Source organism: Vanessa atalanta, chromosome 16, assembly GCF_905147765.1.
Source record: "Vanessa atalanta chromosome 16, ilVanAtal1.2, whole genome shotgun sequence".
Lineage (NCBI taxonomy): Eukaryota > Metazoa > Arthropoda > Insecta > Lepidoptera > Nymphalidae > Vanessa > Vanessa atalanta.
Genome location: NC_061886.1, coordinates 1,764,641 through 1,789,280, shown reverse-complemented (window position 1 = coordinate 1,789,280; position 24,640 = coordinate 1,764,641). Strand labels below are relative to the sequence as shown.

The window sequence follows — 24,640 nt, the reverse complement described above, 5'->3', positions numbered from 1 at the left end:
CTTATAGTAAATACTTCATATCAATTGCTATGATCGTAATTTTATGTATGTATGTGTGTATGTGTGATCGAAATTTTCTATGTGTATGCAACTATACATATAGGTAGAACGGGTTGTGATAATAATTAACTACATTATTTTTATTTTTTTTAATATACCTACCTAAATTTTTATCGAAGCAAAATTAAGATACATTCAGCCAATATAAGCAATTTCAAACAGTATTACCAAATAACAAAGTTTATTAAAGATTCAATAAAATTATTGCAACATTAAGTGTTGCCACATTTAAGACAAATTTAATTATATATCAACAGTAATAGATAAGAGAAACTCGTTCGTATTTATCAATAAACTGAGGTCGTGAAATGAAATCGTTAATGCGTATCCTGAACGATTTAATACGGAACCACACCTAACACAAACTAGTCTATGCCAATCGAAGAGGAAATTAATATCAATAAATATAAGATGTATGTATGTATGTATATGATGTATTCCATGAGATTTACACACATATATAATGTGCACTACTAACGGTTCTTGGTTAATATGTCACTTATTATAATACAATAGTTATCCACTTAAGCCCACTGTTATTTTACTTCCAAAGTACCGATAACAGATTCGTCAACGTTCAAAACGCCATTTTTTCAATCAATATCAAAGATTATTAAAGCTCTCGAGCAATGATAGGATAAGTTACCACGGATTAGAGTATAGTTTTAAACAGTGGTCCACGGAACGCTTTGAAACGGGGAGTTTTCCTAAAGATGAGAAATATAATAAATTTACCATTTACTAAATTTAAAAAGTTTATTAAGAGTAAATTAATAAAAAAAACCTTATTATTCATTAAAATAATACTTTTTAGAAAAAAAAAACGCCTGGATTTAGGCTCAAATTCCATCACAGGACACTAGGATTTATTGTAAAAATCAGCATTGTAAATCTGTTTATTTGAAAAGTGCAACTATGCGAGTTTCTTGCCGTTTTTTCTCACTGGAGGCTGAAACGATGGTAGTATTTAAATATCGACGATTCAAAAACGCTCCATTGTGAAGTTCACTTGGATAAAATTGATTTGATTTGATTTGATTATATTAAAGGGAAAGTTTTCACACTGTTTGTTCCTGTCGGTCAATTTTAAATAGCATCAATAATAATAATAATAGTCCTATTTGAAAATCCCGTAATATAGGAAATAATAAAACCTCTAAGTCGTGACCACATATATGAACTATACATTTATATTATACTATTTTCCTATATCTGAGTTAATTTTAATCTACGTCTATCGATAAAATGAACTGGGTTTTTCATAAAATCCTCATAAATATATGTTCAATGCAATAATTTTTCACAAAAATCACGGGTTTCCTTCAATTATAATTCATGTATAGATGATTTAATCATTTATTGTTTTTTTCCTTATTTCATACTAGAGTTAAATAATATATGAATAGATTTATGTAATGCAAGTCATTCCATGTTAATTGAATGTATTGATTTTGACGTACCTACAACTCATTACTACGTACGTCAACATGACATAAACATATAAATAAAACATAAAACTATATAAACAAACAGTGCCATAACAAACTGACTAATACAATATTAGTTCAAAAGAACAAAATTAAAAATTGTAAATAAATTAACGTACTTAATATGATCTTGTAAAATGGGAATTCTATGGAGACTACTCGATATATTTTGTTCCCATTTACATATATCATATGTGACGAGTAATAAAAAATAATTAAATAAAAAACCACATAATACTTAAAAGCCATAGTCTATTCAAATCGAAGTAGGAATAAAGATAAACAAACCTTAGATTTACGTATTTCATGCGATTCGCTAATAGCTCAGATACGTTGTACACTACTAACAGTTCTTAATTAATATATCCTTATTTATAATACAACGATTTTTCACTTCACTATTTAAACTAAATCCACTTTAATTTCACATCATTCAAAACGATATTTTTTTCACAAATCATAACGAATGTCATGTCAAATAGACTATGAATATATTTTGACAGTTTACTCAACTTTCAACTCCATAAAAAAAAACTATGTGTTAAGTTTAAATCAACGAAACATATTTCGATAATATATTCAAACACGTGACCTAAATAGTAATCCGCAAGCGACCCGCTATCTAATCGGTCAATATCAAGTGTAAACGGTCGTTTGACAAGAATATTTATGACATGGGCGAATGACAGCTGGCTAACTTGATCTTATCACATAATTATTGACACCGATCGCATCCAGACAGCTTCACTTTCACTTTTTTTTTTTAATTTTGTCATAGAAAACAAGAACAAACGAGACAACAAACTATACCATAGATATCGGCACTTAAAATAAATATATTAAAAGTCGAAATAAAGTATTGATATTTACCAATATTCTATCCAGGTTTACTAGAAATCACCTCTTAGTAAGATGTAGTTCTTTAATTATTCGTAGTTCTGCTAGTTACTTTTTTTTATCAACAATCGTTAGGCGGACGTTTAAATTGCCTACCTGGTGGTATGGTAACACCGCCAATAGTATGTCAATGTAAGAAATGCTAACCATTCCTTATTACACTGGCTCACTCTCCAAATCAGAGCAATACAAAGCAATGATTTGTCGAGGCACAAAGACGGGCTTGCACAAAGTCCTATCACCAAGAAACTAGCAAATAATTATAAATTCAATTGGGCATGAATGTTACGTATCAATGATTTTCCCATTTGATAATCCCACTGTGAAAACATTTCACACGGTTGTGCAATTTACTATTTCATTAACATGCACTTTGCCCGTGCGCAAGTAATGCGCTGAGCACACTTAACGGTTCTAGCTGTTGACATGCTTAACAGCTTTCCGTACGTGTCGAACATTAGATGGAAGCATTTGTACAAACTTCCTAACTGCACCTGAGTTCGCTTTAATCTCAAATTCATAAGCTAAATAGAATCGAAAAACTACAAAAATGCTTTCCAAATATATTTTACATTAACATGATATTTAGGCTTAAAAACTGTAAATTTAAAGCGAGAAACCACGAATCTCAGCTTCGTATGCAAAGACTAAAACTACTACGCAGAAATCTGCATCTTCTGATATAAGTTTTATGTAGTTTTCATTCATTCTGTAGATTTTTCAGTTAGGCATTACAATGAAACGGATCATTGATTTTATTACTTAGCATAGATTTTTTATTAAGTCACTTTTGGAAATTTCTTATGGTGGTATTTTGCAATTAATTATAAACGAATTCCCTGATGAGTAAGGCTCAAAAAATCGACACCAACAATTTATACTACGCTAACTCGAAAGTGTGCGCACACTCCGCTAATAATTGTAAGCGTAATATCAATCGATTGATTTAAAAAATTGCCTTTAGTTAGCGTTGTATAAATTTGTGACTTCGTTGATTTTGTGTATTTCTTCACGATTTTATTAATACATATAAAATAACATATTTTTAGCAACTTGGCACAAAAAAACGATTTTCACTAAAATTTGAGTTAGCGTAGTATAAATTGTAGGTGTTGAAATGTAGTATCTTTATTAAAAATGTTTCGTACACACTTTAACAAATGGAACTTGTTTGAATTCTTTGACATTTCAAAGGTGCGAAATAACACAGTTTGGTATAAAAGTCAACTAGTACAGGTACTATTGATTTAACACATTTTTCAGAACTAACGAAAATTAAAATCAATAAGTGTTAAAGGGGATGATTTAAAGATATGTTTGAACAGGAGCCTAGGTAATGTAATTAGATATCTAGAAGCCCAACCAGTTTATATGCAGTGACGATTTCTACAATACTTTCTCTTACATCAACCAGGCACGCTGGAAAGGACCACGTGAAATATGCCGCCGTGGGTGTTACGCCCACGTCGAGAGATATAATAGCATTCTACGACTGAATACTTTGACGAATTTATATGCTGGAGAGAATAATATAAAGAAATTTTATTTAAATATAAATATATATATCTACACATTTAATATAATACTTTATATTGCACTAAGCGCTTAGCTTAATCGTTCCTAGTAACTTTACTATAAGCATTCAAGAGTAATTAAAAAAACATTTCTCTGTTTTCAATTTTTACAAATGTAAAAACTAAATTCCGCTTTAAAATTGTACACTTTAATCAGGTTAAATTAAATCTAAAACAAATATTTTTTATACATAGCTATTGTTTACATTGAGGATTTAGCTCTAAGATTGTTATATGTGTATATCAAAAGAAAACTAGACTCATAGAACAGCAATCTTGATTCTGATTTTTTAAGAGAAAAATTACCCAGCTTTCCGAATTGTGTAACCAGAAGTAATATAAAACTGTATCAAACGTAAACCACCGGTTCGAAATGTAGGGTCTACGTAGATACTACCTAGATTATTACGGCAAGAACTCATTTTGATTTGATGGCGAAATTCGCTACCAATTGCGAAACAAATAGATCCTACCATAGTATCAATGAAATTTATCAAAATTCACATTAGCATGGATATAATGAGTAGTAAACACAAAGTATATTATATATATGTACATACGTACATATATAGTATGGTATCTATGAACCCAATAATAAGAACAAGTAGCCCCAAATTAAATTCTTGTTTACTGATCTCAAATTCTTGACAGATGGCAATTTGATCTACTTACAGATTAATGTCAGTCAATTTTAGTCAGTCAGCCTTCAATTTTATTCGCATGTTTTTTTTTTAATCTGTTTTAAATGGATGTCAGTTACGAATTAAGACACATATGTTATCCATATTGATTGAGAAGCTATGCTAGAATTAATGCTCCATTTCATACCTAATTAGCCTTAATTTGTACTACAGATATTATTTGTAAAAAAATTTGTATTACTATTTTGACAGACAGAATTGGAATTTTTATTTAGAAGTATTAGTTACGATCTTGTTATTGCGGTTTCCAGTGCTGATGTCAGAGATTAAGTATTTCTGAAGTGATTTTTACAGTGATGATATGTTTAGTAATATCATTCATAGACAATTTTGAAAAGAAAGTATGTTGTGTATTATGTTTAATAATTAAGTTGAATAATAATAATATATTCTTTTTATAAATAAACGTTATCGAAATCCTAATCTATACAGCCAAACCTTAAAGCTCGATAAAAATAACTATTAAACGTATGCAAAATATTAATAATATCCAGTAACAGCTTTTTTTTATTAACAATTATAACATAACATTTTATAAAACAAAGTGTTTGCATAAAAATCGACAATTGAGTAAATAATTGACGTTAAAAAATAAAATTCAACCTTTTTTTTTATTAAACGAGTAATTTGCACGTTATTTTTTCATTTTGCAAATAGTTACACGTAGTTCAGGTCAGAAATTTATGACAGAAGAGAAAGTAAAAAAAAAAGTCTAGACGAACTATCGAGCGATAGGTAATTCCTTTACACCTTTTTTTTGTTTTTACATCTTAGTTGAAATGAATTAAAACTCCATTAAAAAGCCTGTTCTCGCTGGCTGATCTTTTTACTTGCGAATATTAAAAAAAAATCATCATTGACAAACACATTTCTCAATGCGACTATTTATACTGTGAAAAGACTTTTGTCGTATCTTTAAAAAAAAAATCGCAGGAAATGCCAAGCGCTATTCGCGATAGTTGATCAGCCTTGGCATGATTTAAAGAATCATTTTCGCTCATTCTACAACAAGTTTTTATTTGTTTACCAACATATTAACAGTGTATTTACGTTAACACGTGTCTTATTCTGGTTTTGACTTTGAAAGGCGTAAAGACATATTCGTAATTTATGTAATGATGTATGAAGATATATCTATAATCAAATATATATACGTATCTTTCAAGAGACACACTTAAAATTCCTTAAATTTAATTTAATAAAAGCTTTTATAATATCTAGAGTCCGTGCCTTAAAAAGCGGAAACGCGATTACACGTAGGATAGGCGCGTTTATTTTCAAAATGGCCGTCTGCCAAGGCACCAACGTCACAGCGGGCGCGACCGCAACGTGAACACCACATCGCGAACAGTTGTGCAAATATTAATAGCTACATTATTATTATTATTATGTTGGAAATCATCGAGCATTCATTATAAGCAGCATTTGGTGCTGCAAAAATTCTTTTCAGTTGCCAGATGTAACGCTAAATTTAAAACGTACCGCCAGCAATGTTTGCAAATACATTCCATTTTTGAAAGACTTGACATTAGATTTGATTGACATTTTTTAATGCCGTTATTTGCCGAGTAAACGTAACACGTCATCATAGTTGCAGGATATTCTCGAAGTTTTAACATAAACATATAAATTTTATTTATAAAGTTAATTACTTTATTATCTGACCTTTCACGACCAACTGCGTTCTTATAATAATTTCTATGATTCATCTCAAAATAATCGTATTTTCCTGTATCAAATTTTTCTTATTAAAATGCGCATTTTATATTTTCAATGCCGTTGCTAACTTGACATTTTTCATTTATTTACTGAGCATACGGAAAAAGAAAATAGAAGTAAGGTTATTTTTTGTAGATCAAATAATTTTACAAATTCTAAAACAAACTACTGACATAACAATTATAAATGGTAGATCATGTCAGCAGTCGTAGTCATAATGATATTATATTTGTTTTTTTAATTAATTTAGAATAGACGTACCCCAAATTTATAGTAAATAATAGATATAGTAACAAATAACATAAAAATGTCTCATTAACATGTTGAATATTAAATAATGATTTATTCAACATAATAATGAGCTACATAATCCTAAAAACCGCTCTATACCAGATTTTGTGTCGTGGTAAATCTGGTTTGAACCGGTGGAAAATATTTTTAAGAATAATACTTTTTTTTTTCTTACCTGTAAAGTTTCTTGGAAAGGACTTCTCGGTCTTAGCCATGATTGGAATGAACTTGACTGGAAAAAAAAATCCTATATTAGTCATCGAATAATCGAACCAATATTTCTACGGTGTTAACATTTTTCGTACATAGGATTATTGTCTAGAATGGGTAAGAATTACGTGTATGTAATTTATCATATTAGGAATTTTTGGATTGCAAATTTTATTGATCACGTCGATTAAGTTGCTAAATGTCTCAGCGCGCCGAGAAAGTAGATTTGATGTATTAATCGCTTCATTAGCTCCATTACCAGCCAAGAGCCAAGTTTTGTAGTATTTATTATTTTGTTAAAACACTCGTGAGGACATTATGGTTATGCTACACTTTTTGCTACGACTTTTTTAAAGCTTTCCCTGTGTTGCCCTATGCACTATATTATCAGATGAGATCACATAAAGACAATTATATAATTAGTTCAAATATAGTTTGATAAAAATGAATGAGTCATAAATTTTTTTTATTGATTATTTATTTCTGAGTATGTTAGTAACATAATTGATTTTAATTCTGGAACCAAAATTAAAATTGTTTCAATTACCAATTTTATTGGCTGTTGGTTATTATGGTCACTAACACGTGAAAACCAAAACAGCAATATTAATTGTTGCATTTTACAAATGAGGTGCTCATATCGAGTATTTTAATTCTGTGTTCACTTTGATTCGAGCACCGTTAAACATACAACTTCTTTTGGCGCCAATAACGGGGCATGTCTTTGCGTTCCATTTTATGCAAATTGATTAAAATCAGATAATTATATTTTATTGACACTAGGGGACTAGATAAGAGTATTTACTCAATAATGATATGAATGTTGTAGAATTAAAAAAAAAAAAATGTCTGGATATGGATTTTATTTTACATAGGTTAATAAGTTTTTTTGAATGCCTTAGTGCCTAAGTGCCAATACGTAAATATAACATACAAACTACAATGCACAGTGAATTAATAATTGGAAACTATTTGAAAGAAAGTTATAGCTGAACGTGATCTAAAAAATATTCGCACTCGCCAATCTATTTTGGTAAGCTCAAGGTTAAATGATACGTCAATCTATATGTAGGCTCGTCACTAGTTTTGTTTTGTGTGCATGTCCAAGGTTTATTGATTAGAAAAATTCAAGTGCAAGGTCGTTTCAGAGTAAGCTTTTAGTTTTGAAGTTAGTAAAGTGCACATTAAATTATATTGGTCATAATTTTAATTTATATAGTAAGTAAAAAAATATTGACTGGATATATTTAAATGCACTTTATAATCATATATATATTATAATTACTTGTTAAAATAAAATTACTTTGGAAGGATCTTACTTAGATAACTAAAATTTTCATTTGAAAGAGGTAGAAACATCCTTATTAAAATAAACATTTTACAACTACTTTTTATAATCTGTATAATATAGTTAAGTTTTTAACGTAACTTTTATCATGCGTCTGCAACTTGTTTCAACGCGCTCATTGTATGGAATGAGTAACACATGGTCGTTAAAACACAAGTTTACGAAGAAACAAATCAATCAATCCGCCATTTTGCATTTTACCTGCGTAGGAATAACACAGAACAATGTCCCAGCAACAATTGTTATGTTAATCTTATGTTAATCAATCGTCACTTGACAAGTTCCTGTAAGTTTCTGAATTTAATAACAGTTATTCTTAATACAATGTTAAATACCTACTGTATTATTTAATGAAGTCTAGTTTTTTACAGAATTTTCAATTGTGACTTAAAATAATAAGGTATCAATATACGCGTAAGAGATTCTATCCCATAAAACCCATTATGGGTTTGCGAAAAAAAGAGTTTGAAATAAGACAATCTCGCAATGTTACAATTTATAACTTCATGACTAATATGCATTCTAACATAGGTTTCTGTATACGCCACTTACAAAAAACGAATCATAATTTTTTTTATAGTAATATATTTTTAATTAGTGCCAATTATCTATGTCCATACTTCTAAAGAATATATATAAAATTAAATATTTAGTGATTTATGTATTTAAATATATCAGACGCGATAGGATGTGAGTCAAATGAATAGAAACTCATAAAACATTACAACTTTACATAAGTAGGTACTTTCTTTAAATCCTTATTAAAATGTATACTACATTTCGATCGGTTGTTAATACGTCAACTGTTAACATGTAAATATCGCTAATATAAATGTAACTTTGTTACATTTGTATGTATTTACATCTCATTAAATATGTTTAACGTGTTCAAGTACCGAAATGCCAATGTCCATTTTATTAATTTGCTATTCCAATTTTAAAGTGAATATAAATCGAACAATATTACAAAATATATATATATGACGTTGCCAATATGAAAATTACCAACAACATTAATTCAAAGAACAGATTTTATTTTATACACCATAATCCTTTACCATCGATCTTATGCTCGTCTACATTTTTTATTTACACGTTATTATTATTAAATGGGGGTATGCACGCCCTTAAAATTACATCGACGCGCCAAATTGAACTTTATACATATAAACCGAAAACTAAATATAAGGAAATTTAAAAGAAAAAGAAACCTAGTTATATATGATTTTAATAGGGTTTCGTTTTCTTCTTACCCATGAAATAAATCACGAAATGATAAATACAAAATAATAAAAAGTAAAATCTCACATTAATACTTTACTAATATATTGATAGGAATTTTGACTATGCAAAATATTTTCGTTATTATTGATAGCCATAACAATAATTTATCCATAAGTCTTAAATAACTTTTGACTCTATTACTCACCGTTGATTTATTTAAAAATCACTTAACTTAAAAACTCACTAAACATACAAATCAAAACACACTTAGAAGCTTAAACTTGCTTCTAAATTAATCTAGACTTATAAAGCTACACTTTTAATTAATAAATAAAATATTTAAAATTATTAGCTACGTGAACTCGAGTCAAGAGTTACACACACCCAACACCGGCAAGCGCAGAAACCCGACTAATGCGACCTCATGTGGCGAGCGCCAAAAATACATTTCAATGGATTACGTTCCGTTCGTAATAATGGTTTCATTCATACGAGCACCAACAGCGTTTTTTTCTACATTTTGGTCGTATTCATAATCGTATAAAAATATGCCTACTACGTACGTCCTTTATTCTTTATTTTATTTATCGTTTGTTTTAATAAAACACTAGAAACGAATAAATTATAAACACACAATTTTTTTTTTTATCATATATTTTTTAATAATGTAATAATATTTTTATCAATAACCGTAGTTTGTTTTTTATCTACTTTCTTATAAATTAGTTCAAAGAAATTTACTGGTTGGCGCCGTCTTGACGCCAACGTCCGGTGGCGGGACGACTTCTCATTGGTTAATCCGTGACAGGCCTCCATGTTTGAAATTACAATGTGAAAACAAAACGTAAATGTGCATTATAATGGCGAATAATATTATCGACTTATACGTGACTAACATAAAAACTTTTTTTTTTTGTAAATTAAATTGATTTTAATCTATTTATACCGAACTCATTATTTTTTATTAATTAGATAAAAAATAATGAGTTCACAACACTGATACAAAAATTAAAAAAAATCGAATTCTACCCTCCACACATTATTTTTTACATCTTATGGAGATTTGATAATTATTCTTGCTAGTTGGGCTTGGTATATCCATAAGTAGAGTTGGTTAATATAAACTTATTAAAGTTTTACTAAATTTTAATAATAATTATGCATTAATTTATTCATTAATCGATTGTAAATATTAATGACTTTAAATTGAAATAATTTCATTATTTTATAATTTATATATTTCCACAATGGCGTCAACGAATTTCTTAACAGTAAAAACTCATCTCTCGGAGTTTAAAGGTAATTCCGATAAAGATACAATGAGCGAGGTGAGTACATTAATTTTTTTTTACATTATTAAAGGATACTTTTTTTATTTCAAATCTTTTAAATAAAAACTGATTGTGTTCCGCCATTTTGATTTATAGCGTGGTATTGAAACACTTATACATTTTTTAAATAATAATCAATAACATAGTTTAGTGTATACTTCATAGATAAAACGCAGGTAATTCATTAAAGTTTTAGTTTAAAATAAAAAATTAAATCTAATGTACGTATAGGCATCCGAAAGTGGAACGAGCAATTCCGTGACGTCAGCAGAAGACTTACAGAAATTAGCAGTAATACTTGGACTGAATAGCGCTGAAGATGTATACCAGGAAAGATTTCGAGTTGACAGGCGCCGATTGGAAGCGATGCTGGCTGGTAATTAGACAGTTATTTTTTATGCATATATATATCTTTGCATTTGAACTTACCTGCCATATTTACAATTCCAGACAATTTGGAAGAATCTCAAACTGCTCAAGCATTTTTCCATAGGGTAAGCAGAATTTTATAAATTTCTTGTAACAGTTGCGATAAATTATTGTATTAATTAATATGAACATTTTCATAGGTCATGAATGAAACAAACACTTTAATTAACTGGCCTGCTCGTCTTAAAATTGGAGCTCGTTCAAAAAAAGGTAATTAAAAAAAAACAATAAATGCGTTTTTCATTTGTTTTTTCTTTCAACGTATTATTATTTTAAAATAATCTTAATTATTTGAAGAAAATGTAATCAGTTTCTAATAAAAACAATTTGACTTTAATTCATTTTATAAAGTAAAAATCCGTGATTTGTCTTCATGGTGAAACGCACATAAATTTTTCAAAATTCAACGTTCACCTGTAATCGGAACTATTTTTTGGCGGGATGGCGCCAAATAGACCAGTGCGCGGCGCCCGTCTGGCGCAATTATTATTTCGTTTTAAAAAATGTTATAATGCATTCGCGCGTCCGTTAGTAATACATGAATTTTGATTTTTATTATACTCAATGAATTAAAAATGGTTTTTAATGAAAGTTGTAATGAAATTGTTTATGAAGTTATTAAAAATATACGTAACAATAATTATACCGATTTATATGATTTTTTTGGTAAGATTCAAAGTTAATTATAATGATGTTCGTGTAAAGTGTTAAAATATTATAATTTACTTAATCTATTTAGATCCTCACGTGCGTATTGCCGGTCGACCTGATGATGTTAAGCTCGCAAGGGAGAAAATTATGCAATTGCTGGATACTAGAGTAAGTGTTCAACTATTAACCTCAAATATTTTAATAAATTAATTACCATGTAACTGTGAACTATAACTACTTGAAATATTTTATTCAATAAATTGATACTGATATTTTATGAAACCAAAAACATTTTTTTCTTCTTTGAGAACGTTACGTTGTTGTTTAAATGAGATCTGTTTTTTGTATAATTATCTTTATTAATTAGCACATGTCTGTCTATCAGAGTAACCGTGTCACCATGAAGATCGACGTCAGCTACACGGACCACTCTCATATTATCGGCAAGGTAAGTTTTTTATACTTATATCTTTTATTACGAATATTTTATGTCACTGGCCTTTACCTGTCTATTTCTGAGAAACTTCTCGAAATTAAATCTATACTCATTAAGGTCTAAATTTTATATACAAACTTACGTTACAAGATCGAGTTCAGGTTCACTATTCTAAATAGAGATATTCTTAATTGTATTATACAGCCAATCTCACAAATGATCCATGAATTGCAATAAATTCACCTTTTCCTTGAAAACTATGTAAGTAACATGATAATTAAATGTGGGTAGGCACGTGTCTTTACGTATTCGTTTATGTGGGGCATACTAGATAAAACTGGTAAAATATAATTTAACATGGTTACTACCACACATAATCGTTATATCGCACGGACAAACAGCAGTATTGTTGTGTCCGTTCGTCGTAAGGTGAGTGAGCCAGTGTAATTTATAAGAGATGTTACTCGTGAAAAAATTACTTAAATCACCGTTTGAAATAATTTGGATTCATTCATATATTTCATTAGAATCTCATTACATATATCTTAAAAAATGAAGAGCCGATCCCGTTCAGAGGTTAGAACGTAGAAATTTTAATCCAATATAATATACCTAATGTGTTCAAACCCACTGAGAATCATTGTAATTAGTTAGCGTTTAAATTCATCTCGTGAATTTCTGTCAAACCCGTAACCTCTAAGCCGCATTAGAGCAGCCTATCACAAAAAGGAGGAGGCTATGAATAAGCGTGTACTTTTTATGTTTGTTTCCCCAGAACTCCATCATACTACGAAAGGTACCTCCCGGTGGGTACCACTGAAATTAAAAGAATAAATTAGAAGTTGCTTCTTTTTATGTAGTTATATTTTTACATCAGGGCGGTCTGACGATAAAGCGCGTGATGGAGGAAACCGGCTGCCACATCCACTTCCCGGACTCGAACCGAACGAGCACGCAGGAGAAGAGCAACCAGGTGTCCATCGCGGGCGACATGGAGCGCGTGGAGCGCGCGCGCGCGCGCGTGCGGGTGCGTGCACGCTCGTGCTGCTTTACTATGTAGATTAGCGGTTTCGTTACTATGTGTGTATTTTATTTTACTGAATCCCCTATGGGTTACCTGCTTCCTCTCGCGTTCCTTTAGTTTGGTGAAAATGAAGGGACGTAAATTTGTAACGGGAAGCTGCGGAAGCGTGCGCTATTCGATTTGACCGATGGGCGCGCGCGGTACTAACTAATGGACCTGCGGTACCTAACCTACTCTATACTCTATTACAACCATAGGAGGAGAAAAACTAAATAACATTAGATAGCAAATTGACGCGATATCATTGGTCGAGAGCATGATTAGTCTATGATATTTACTTTGGATTTGCGAAAAAATGGCGTTTTGAACTGACGTTTCCACGAGTCAAATCATATCTATAAATTCAGTCAGTATCACGTCAAGTTATACGTCTGTTCTCAATCAGCTCGAAAAGTCACACAAGTTGACAAGTCAAATAAGTCTTCCTTATAAGCCTTTAACAGTATTATCTTGTCCTTTTTCAAACATATAAATTAAAATAAAATAAATTTATTTTATTTATGTTTATAATTAATATTTTAATTTTAATTTGCATAAACGAAAGTAATTACTTAGTCAGTAACGCAACCGCTATCCATAATATATTTGCGCTACAAAAGAGGGCTATTATAATTCACGCAATCTATAACCTAATAGTTAAAGAATCACTAAGATATAAAGTTAAAGAAATTAAGATATTAACTGATGTTATTTCTCAATTTACATTCTGTAATTTTTTGTGTATATGGAAAAATATGAATGATTTTATGTGAAAATGTGATTCTCATAACATTGATACAAGGAATAAACATAAACGCAGACCCGCTGAATTTCTTTCGCCGGTTATTCTCAGGTCAGGGTATTTTCTTTTCCGAACCGGTGGTAGTGTTTAATTTGACTATCAATAAGTAAGTGTAATGCTTCTATATTTGAATAAAGGAATTTGAGTTTGAGCTTAGTATCTCGATGGTACTCTTTTTAAGAATCCTCCTTTGAGTTTTAAGGCCTTAAAATTGGCCTTAGGAAATCTTATTATTATACTTTACATTTGAATTTTAAAAATAATTTTAATTCTTTTATGATACAAAAAAGAATAAGTTGTATTTACTTTATACTGTAGAAAATAATAACAACATTTTATAAAAATCAACACTGATTTTCAGACTTAAGATTTTTAAGAAATTAAGAACTAATTATTTATTGCTTTAGAATAAGAAAAAAATCATGGAAAAATAAATCATCGTCATACTTGCTTACTAAAACAAAACAAAAACTTATAAGATGCTCTCAAAAAGACCTCAGTTTATGTAATTTTATTGACGTACGTTTCTCAGGCGCTAACGCCACTGGTGTTCTGCTTCGAGCTGCCGATCGTGGCGCCCTCCCAGCCGCTGCCGGACATCAACTCGCCCTACGTGCAGCAGATACAGGAGCAGTACAACGTGCAGGTTACGTATTGTCCTTTTAGAAATACATAAGTCCAGACACAAGTGTATTAAACGTCTTCTATCCGGAAAATATAACTTAAAAACTAAATGTAAAATCAACAACAAGACAACCAAATACAATAGATAACGAGATATTCAACGAAATAATTAACTTAATTTTCGATTAAAATTGAATTTTAAAATAATCGTCTACTCGTTTGTTATATATAAAATTTCGAATGGCTAAGATAAAAAGTAAAAATAAACATAATTATTTAAACAACTCTGTTATTATTCACCACATATATTACTAATTACGTTTCAATAATTTGAAGTTTCAATTACATTTATTTAATAACAGTCTATAAATTTCCCACTGCTGGGCTTAAGGCCTCCTCTCCTTTTTGAGGAGAAGGTTTCGAGCATATTCCAGCACGCTGCTCCAATGCGGGTTGAATTTACCTTATAAAGTTTAAATTATAAGATATATATATTGAAGCATAAAATGTTATTTACAATACTAGACATTAATGACGCTAATCAAGAGTACGATACTGTAAGAATTAACTTTGTATATCAGATGTGAAATGTTGACAACCGACGAAATTACCTTTATAATTATTATATTCAATATCGCGTAGCACATTCTGATGTTTCACGCTCGTGAGTTTCGAGTTCCTTCTTATATAATACTATTATAGTCAATGATCGAAGACACGTTGCTAAGCGGCCAGTGCATGTTCATTTTTATCGCTGTTATTGAACAAATTTAGGAAATACACACTGAAGATTTTGTTGAAAGAGCTACTTTAATAATAAATATGTTAACCCCCTGAACCGCTTTCGCTATTAAAGATTTTTTTAAAAAGAAGTTTAAACTGAGTTTATTTTTGTACATAAAATTAATCTAAATATAAATTTTAAAGTGATTAAATTTATGCTATGTATAAATATAGGTAGAAAGGAGAATCGAAAGTACCTGAAAGAAAATAATAGCTTTTTTATATTAATGTATTTAATTGCTCCTTAAATATTACTTTAAATAATAAAAATAAAACCTTTTACTGCATTATAGGCAAATTTAAATAGCACTCTGATCATCGTTTTAAAAAAAATATATAATTATTGTAACGCCAAATAATTGTGGTTTGAAAGGTGAGGGGGACAGGGTACCAATTCTACTGAGTTCAACAACATCAATAACTTCGACCGAATCGCATCGTCGTTAGTAAAATAGGAAAACGCCTGAACGACGTAGATAATGTTTCGTTTCAAAGTGTCAATTTGTTAGTAGAATTGGCGAACTGTTTAATTACAGACCCAAGAGACATCTAAGTTGTAATTATTGATGCGATTTTCGTTACATGGAATGATTAGTATGTATCATAGAGTCAAAGTTTTTAGGCAGCTGTGACGACTTGCAAACAGGTGATCCGACCGCGAGTCTGTTCTTATACATTGAAGAGTAAAATTAAGATTGTATCGCCATTACGTATTTCATTAATATTTTTCGTCAACGTTGACGTTAAGCAACAATATTGGCTTCTATCCAGAATAATTGATTATTCATGTCATACTTTTATTAAACGTGTCTCGTTTGTTTAGTGATTTGCTTTTATAGTTGCTCATGAGGTTCAGGGTTCAGATCCCAAGACTGACCGAAATTTGCAGTAGCCGTTTTATAATACTTACCTGCTGTGCATCAGCATGTGTGCATGCATGTGCATAACGAAATCCGGTCAGGAGAAGTTCAATATTAAATGTTTCTAAATCGAAATTTATAAATAAAACATCCGACCGATGAATGAATGGTCTGTGTACAGGTGATGCTGCGCAACCGGCCTAAGCTGCACGCCAACCTGGTGGTGGTGAAGGGCGTGCAGTGGGAGGTGCTCGCCACCATGGAGGCCACGGCGCTGCTCATGACCTACATGTGCGGCCCGCTCGCGGTAGGACTCCCGATACTCATATATTAATTATTGGATATTTTAATAAATTACAATTATTGCTAGATATGTCTCAAAAAATTGTACAAAGCTTGATTTTGAAAGGATTTGGGGTTTGACGACTTAACAATTAAACGTATAAAATCGGTATTATTAAATTTCAAAATTTTCTTTATTCAAGTAGGCTCGTAAAGGCACTCTTGAATCGTCATGGTAGAGTGTTGAATTAAATGTAAAGCTATCACTGCACCGGTTCGGAAAGTAAATTTTATCAAGATAAACCAAGAAACTTGTAGTTACTCTTTTCAACCATTTTATATATCCTGCCTAAAAATCAATAAATACTAAGTCCACTAAGTTAAAATTTCAATGTTATGATTTTTTTTTAGAATTGCTAACAAACTTCTGAAACACCAACAGAGTCAGACCCAAGTCCAGATGACGCTGGAGATATCGCCGATGCATCACTCGGTGGTGGTGGGTCGCGGCGCGGAACAGTTAAAGGTCATCATGAAGGGCACCGCCACGCAGATCATGTTCCCCGACGCTGACGACCCCAACATACCCGCTCTACGCAAGAGCTGTGTGACCATCACCGGACAGATCAAAGACGTGTACGCCGCGAGACAGCAGTTGGTGGTAAGTGGAAAATTTATGTATTCAACCGTCACATCACGAAATCGTCGAATTACTGAATAAATAAAAAATAATTTACAGGGATTTAAAATAAATAAATCAAAATTAAGGAAAAAGGGTTAGATTTGACTATTTTATTAAAATATATATTCAATTGAATTAAAATAATTGTTGAATTTAAATCTTTGACTAAACTGTTAGGATTTTGTAGATTTTATTGTATCGTGTAATAGGAATACGCAAATACTTCTAGTACGTTCAATCTATATATTTGATAATCCCCTTTTAGATTAAAATAAATGACGCATTTTCAGTTGAGAAGCGATGTAAACAAAACCGAGTGTAACGACTAGTATTGAATATATTTTTTCCTTACAATTGTGCGTACACAAAAATATGTATATTAGCAATGGCCTTATGACACACTTATAAGTGCGAATTCGGTCGCGTACACGAATCAATGCGTAGCGATCCATCAGATTGACGGCTGAAGGTCGCGCTCACAATAAACCGTAGCCTCAACACATAACGTGTTTTGGTTAAATAAAATTATTTATACAGGATCTCTGGTTATTACGTGATAAATATAATTTTTAAACTGTAATTAAATCAACACTGACACTATTTACAGTCTAAAAATGCAGTCAAACAAAATTTAGTATGTCAATGTGATTATATTAACCCTTTAATATCGATTATGTGTTAAAAGTTTATAATATAATAACAAAATTTACTTATATAAGTCTGCTATACCGACATATATGTATTATAGTCACATCTTTTTATAGATCTTAAGACGATACTATAGACAATTACTAATTTAACTAATGAATTGGACTTATTACGAACATTTAAATTACGTTTAAGATAATTTAAATAATAAAATTATATGAAGTATATTTTTTTTTTGTATCACTTAAATGTCACGTATAGCATTCCTACTATGCTGTGCGCTCTTTATGTATGTATAAGGCTACTAGTATCAACTTCTCGATTCTATTAATCAAATTTTACTTCCTTAAGTAAGGAATTGTAAATTTAAATAAGGAGTGCCATACAATAATAATTGTTTTCTTAAGACGTAACATATAACTACCATTATGTAAAAGCAAAACCAATGTCTATAATAACCAACGGTCGTTACGTCCGTGTGTTCGTAAAGCGAAGTCGTGGATCCACAGGGCAGCCTCCCACTGGTGGTGATCTTCGACGTGGCGGAGGAGAGCTGCCGCGTGGAGGGCGAAGCGGCGGCGCGGCTCATGGCCAAGCACAACGTGTACATCAGCGTGCGCCGCAAGCCCAAGCAGGGCATCGCCTCCGTCGTCATCAAGGGCATCGAGCGCTGCGCTGGTGAGCAGATACCCTAGAACTGCCTTCTAATTGCTCTATGTCGATTAAAACCTCCTAAAGTTGGCATCACTGCCGGTAAGTCGAGGTAGTTTGCCCGCTACACCGGCTCACACCATTTTATGTCATGTCATATTCCTCTCGCGAAAACACAGTCGACTACTGCAATTGATAGAACGCGAACCATTCGAGTTGGCATAGTATTCCGTGTCTGGCTTATTTCCGTATTGTCTAGTCGACGTAATCGTCGGGAAAAACGGGTAATAAATGCAAATGAACCGAGAAATTGGCTTCCAAATTCCAAAATTGGATATTGTGTGGGGAGAAAGATTGGAGATTGTTCATAGCACGGTCATGGTATGAGACGAGACTGAGACTCCTTAAATAGTTTCTGTGTTTGCGCTTAAGTTTGGGTCACATTCCCAGGAAGTGTCGGTTCGGTACGTTTTCGAAGTGTGACGTGCGAACACATTTTTCATATAGCTATTTATAGTTACAATTTTTTTATGTGTACAAAATTTGTCGCGACGAATTTTATCACTTGGAAATAAATAAACGCAAGTGGTTAATGAAAATGTTTAAACATACCGGGTAATGATCGTTTTTCATATGCGAATACCACTAGGACGCAATTCATCATCATTAATATTAAGCTGTCGTCAGCAATAACTACCCATTGAAAACGTTACGTACAATTAAAATATACTTACGTTTAATTAAAATATACTGGCAATAGCAATGAAGACGAAATCCCATTCAGTTGAACGCCTGTTGTCCACATTAAATTAAATTTTGTATTGACTATCTGTCAGGTGATATATACGAGGCGCGCCGGGAACTACTCGGCGGGAAGGAGCCAAATATTACTGCGGAAATACCCGAATCCTACAATATTCCGTCTATCACCAACGCCATGCCCAACTTTGGTGCGTTCAATCCCTTCTCCCCGTCGCATGCGAACAGCATCACCAACTCGCCATGCTCTCCATACAATCTTCAACTGAACGAGTTAGCGAATTACGCCAACCTTGGTAGCCCAATGTTTGGTCACAATCCTCCAACTCCTGGCGGGTACCCTACGCCCTTGTCTCCGGTGGCGATGACGCCGCCAGTGTTTCCAAGTGGTTGGATGGTGCCAAGCCCACAGCCTCGTCCTGGACAGTTCCACTTCCCGAGCTTGACTCAAAACTCTGGTCCAGTGATGTATAAGAATCACGGTTCCTGGCATCGTGAGTATACACATATTTATTTATTTAAACTTTATTCAAATTGCTGACAAACGAAATTACATAATATATATACTTATATAATTTTGTTTATGTATATGAATATAGACTCAAAAAAATGTTTCTATGTATATGTATATATGTGGTATCACACTATACTCTAAACTTGTTTCCTACTTTTACTCGATATTTTTTTAATTAATAATATTAATTTAAAAAATAAATAAATTTAACTATTTCTAAATAAAGTAACTTTTATATATTATTTTTAACTACAACAGTGATTTAACTTAGAGAAATAACAGCACATGGTAAAACCGTTATTAAAAATATGACTTAAATTAGCATTAGCATTAGCAGCCCGTAAATGTCCCACTGCTGGGATAAAGGCCTCCTCTCCCTTTGAGGAGAAGGTTTGGAGCATATTCCACCACGCTGCTCCAATGCGGGTTGGCGGAATACACATGTGGCAGAATTTCGTTGAAATTAGACACATGCAGGTTTCCTCACGATGTTTTCCTTCACCGCCGAGCACGAGATGAATTATAAACACAAATTAAGCACATGAAATTTCAGTGGTGCCTGCCTGGGTTTGAACCCGAAATCGTCGGTTAAGATGCACGCGTTCTAACCACTGGGCCATCTCGGCTCTCACTTAAATGCGTTTGTCAAAAATTTTATGACATTAATTATATAATTAGAACTACTTATAATATGTTTTTTCTTCAAGCGCTTTCCGGCGCTCCAGAAGGCGGAGTAGCACCGTGCCTGCAACATCCTCCGGACCACCACAGACACGTGAGTCTAAAATATCCATTTTACCCATGTAAAATTCCACTTACAAAAGATTCGCATTTTTTGTTGGTTTAACACACCATTAAAAACACTATAAAGTCACTTCCTGACGTCTGAACGCTTAAATCTTTTAGTTACGCAACGGATTTGAATGCAGTTTTCATCAGTAAGGTTTATATGTATAATACATGCATGTTATATTGGAGGAAAGCCGAGAGTTTCTTCCCTAACCAGAATAAATCTAAAAGTCTTATATAGACGCTTATTGTAATCGTGTGAAGTCGGAACGGTTAGCTACAGATTAATAAAATGTGTTTCAGGTATCGCTACTGAACTCCAGCTCACAGGCTAGCAGCGGTTACCAAAGCAACTTCACCGGCAGCTCCGTGTCGCTTGATGCCCAAAACATATCCGGTAATATAAAAAGTATTAATACAGGTTTATTTACGAAATACTATCTATAATAGTTATAGGCGATTAGTCTAGGCCAAATAAACTCGAAAGGCTTTTCGTGTTCAATAAAACATTAAAAGCCTGTCTCATTGGTTGAAAAAGGACTCGCGTCTTAAGGAAATGGTTTGAAGATTATTCCACCATCTTGCTCGAATATGTGTTAGTGGATACATATGTGTTCTAATTACATCCGTTACATTAAAGATTCCCTTACGATTATCTTCATTACCGCCGATGATTTGTAAACATAAATTATAACGGCTGGAAGCTTTGGCCTAAGCAATCTCTTGTCTGTAATATAATTAAAGACGCCTGAGTTTTTATTGTTTTATCACCAATAGGAGGAGATGGCAGCAACGTCGGCTCCCCCTCTGTGTCACCCATCAGCAAGACGCACAGTCCCACGCCGTGCTCGGAAAACGATCGCTCACAACACGGTACATGGTTCCATTCCTATAACATGCAGGGCCGGATTTAGGGGAGGCCTCCACTAGAGGGGGCCAGAGATCTGATAACAGAGATCTGATTAGTTAACAATTTTAATGTAATATATGTTTAGATATCTATTATAATATTACGAATTACTGTTTAAAAAGTTACTGATACAAAAGTAAACATATTACTGACAAACTTAAAAACTAGTAAAATTGCCTCCATACATTTCGATTAAAACTTGAAATGTTATAATAGAACTAGCGAACATAATCTCCGAGCTCCCGATATCTGACCGTCGTGCTGTGGGTTGCGAAAAGAAGACCCTTGAGACCCTCACCAAGCTGTCGCCCTCCCCGCTGTCCGACTACAGAAAGATGCAGGCTGAAGCCAACAAGGTACAACGCAACTAATGTATCAACCCTTATTTTTCTTTCCGTCTACTAAAACTTCCTATATTAATATATAACTCTTATATACGTATTAATTACTGTAAGGCTGATCAACGCTGACCCTATTCATACAATGATGTAGTTTTCCTATTCACATTTATAACTTTTCAACTAAAGTTGATTCTAAAAGTTCCTTAGGAGAAATTTCTATCTTATATAAGGAAGGTGATCCTGGTAAACGTTCTATGTATAACTTTCTTTAATCTACGAGAAAGACCATTTTTTGAATTGTCGGTTACAAAAAAAAATTACATTGAACATTTAAAAGAACTTCATTTAATTTTTTATAGATTTTTTTTAAAGTTAACCTTATCTTCCAGGCCATGCGAGAGAACGTCGGCAGTGGTTACAGAGTACCAACAACCCGTTGGTCGGGTTTCTACTTCAGTCATACATCACCTGGACCTATTAACTTGAGTGACGGCGAAGGAGGAATGGTCACGGTAATAGATTGAATAGTGCATTGGTAGACTAGATTTGATAAAAACCAGAATATTGCTATTGAATTAAACTTTTTTTATTAAAAAAAAGTATTTGTTTAACCTATCTTATGTTTGTCTTTTCTTTATCTTATGTCAGCCTGAAAAAGGTCGAAACAGAATGGATCTAGTTCGTCCCAACATAGTAGAAACGGCTCCATCGCCGCCCGGTAACAAACCATGCCGCTACCAGCAGTTGTATGAGCTGCTGAGGGATATCGGCCTTCATAAATATATTGGTAATCGCCTTACCTAAAGTAAGAAAAAAAATTCAAGTTAACTTTAAACAATAGTGATCTAAATGTAACCTTATTTCTTATTATTATATATTATTTATTAACCTTTTATTAATATAGTTAGTATAGGTATTCATATTTAAAAGGCGCTTATATCTTAACTCTAAGAACAAATAAAAGGTCACAGTTTCAGAAGTGCGACTTGTTAAATACCAGTGTAAGTTTGAATTATTTATAATAAATATTACAGAGAACCCCATATAATATTTCAGATCTATTCAAGAAACATGAACTGGACATGTCTACGTTCGCGTCGCTCAATGAAGCGGATCTTACAGAGATTGGCGTTACAGCCTTTGGCGCTCGCAGGAAGATGCTGCTGGTCATTGCGGGTAAAATATATCTAACATAGTTCATACTTGGTTGATGTTTCAAAAAATGATTCAGCAAACAACACATTTAAAAAAATACATATCAAATCCACAGAGCTGCAAAAACAGTCGAGCGCCTATAAAGGTAACGCCGCATCAACGGAGAGAAAAATCATCAATTCCCCACCTCAATATAATACGACTGCGCTGGCGCAGGACAAGTGGTAGATCTACACACGATCTACATTACAATACGGCTTATGAGACTGAAAATAATATATAAGTCTAATAAATTAACAGGTAAAAGTTTAATTATGGGCGTATGCGATCAATACCGTAGGGTTTAAAACGAAATTTCAAAAATACTATAAAAAAATATATACAACATTTTCGAAAATTATTATTAGGTGCAATTGTCTAAGAGACACGAATATTAAATAAAGAGGCTTTTAGTTTCATACGCAACAATACATTGTTATCATGTTATATTTATAATAAAATATTCTAAATCCAGTAACGTCTACTATCAAAACTGTTTATGAGACGTTTTTTCAAAAATTAAATGATATCCCTACATCAACAGTTTTGATGCTTGACGCAACTGTATGTATATCTAGCAATCATATCAAGCTCAAGACTAATTATTGACTAGTAAGTTATCGTAACATCAGTTACAAGTTGATCTCGACGGAACAAATCTCAAGACTGGTAGAATGTATCGAAAATAAGATGTATGACAATCGTGAGTTCTACATTTTGTTATTGGCAACATTGAGAACAGTGACTGATATGAGCTTGTCGGTATTGCGTTGATTTTTTATGAGATTTTAAAAATGTATTTTTATATAGATTTTTATAGCTCGAAGCGATACGACAATTTTGATCTCTATCATAGAATTCATAGACAAGTTAATTGTTGAAGTAAACCGGCATAATCGCCACTAGTATTAAGTTATTAGTTAAATTAATCTATAGTTATTATCGAGGGCATGTTTTATTTTATGATTTTTAACCCATTTTTATATGCATCTTAACAAAACAGGATATCCGGACTAAGTTTTTATATGATCATTTTAAATTCACATGCAGTTTTAATTTTTGATTTTAATGTAACTCAAAAAGAATACCGTTTTTGTTTTCGTATTACTTTTATCGATTCTTGCCAATTATTATCAGATTCTTTTATCATCATATTTTGAATAATATGTTTTAATAAGACAATTAATATTGGCGATTGACAAATTTAATATCAGCATTGGAAATTTAAAGGGAATTGGACTGCATTATTTGACTTGATTTTTTAAATAGGACGCATTTTAAACCAAATAATTCAGCGGTTACATCAGTGACGCCGTACATATAGTCACATATAGCTGAACCATTTTAATCGATTAACATATATTATTCAATCATTGTGTT

General features: G+C 32.1%; 2 protein-coding genes across 2 annotated transcripts in view; one reads left to right on the top strand and one right to left on the bottom strand.

Annotated features, from left to right (window-relative positions):
- Positions 1–9,918, bottom strand: part of LOC125069746 (sialin) — a 54,157-nt gene extending 44,239 nt beyond the window's left edge. Inside the window, exons 1-2 of the mRNA XM_047679313.1 lie at positions 9,717–9,918; positions 6,905–6,961 (exon numbers count right to left, since the gene is read on the bottom strand). Coding sequence (XP_047535269.1) covers positions 6,905–6,944 — 40 coding nt within the window. The 5' untranslated portion in view covers positions 6,945–6,961; positions 9,717–9,918. The remainder of the gene's footprint in view (positions 1–6,904; positions 6,962–9,716) is intronic.
- A 663-nt stretch (positions 9,919–10,581) lies between these two features.
- Positions 10,582–23,753, top strand: LOC125069848 (protein bicaudal C). The gene is made up of 20 exons (XM_047679441.1): positions 10,582–10,839; positions 11,074–11,218; positions 11,293–11,336; positions 11,412–11,481; positions 12,011–12,090; positions 12,308–12,370; positions 13,236–13,385; positions 14,756–14,869; positions 16,672–16,797; positions 17,215–17,433; positions 18,612–18,780; positions 19,590–20,006; positions 20,734–20,801; positions 21,119–21,212; positions 21,593–21,688; positions 21,942–22,081; positions 22,456–22,578; positions 22,715–22,853; positions 23,123–23,242; positions 23,337–23,753. Exons 1-20 carry the CDS (start codon positions 10,759–10,761, stop codon positions 23,447–23,449), a joined length of 2,571 nt encoding a protein of 856 aa, XP_047535397.1. The 5' UTR covers positions 10,582–10,758; the 3' UTR covers positions 23,450–23,753.
- The last annotated feature ends 887 nt before the right edge of the window (positions 23,754–24,640 follow it).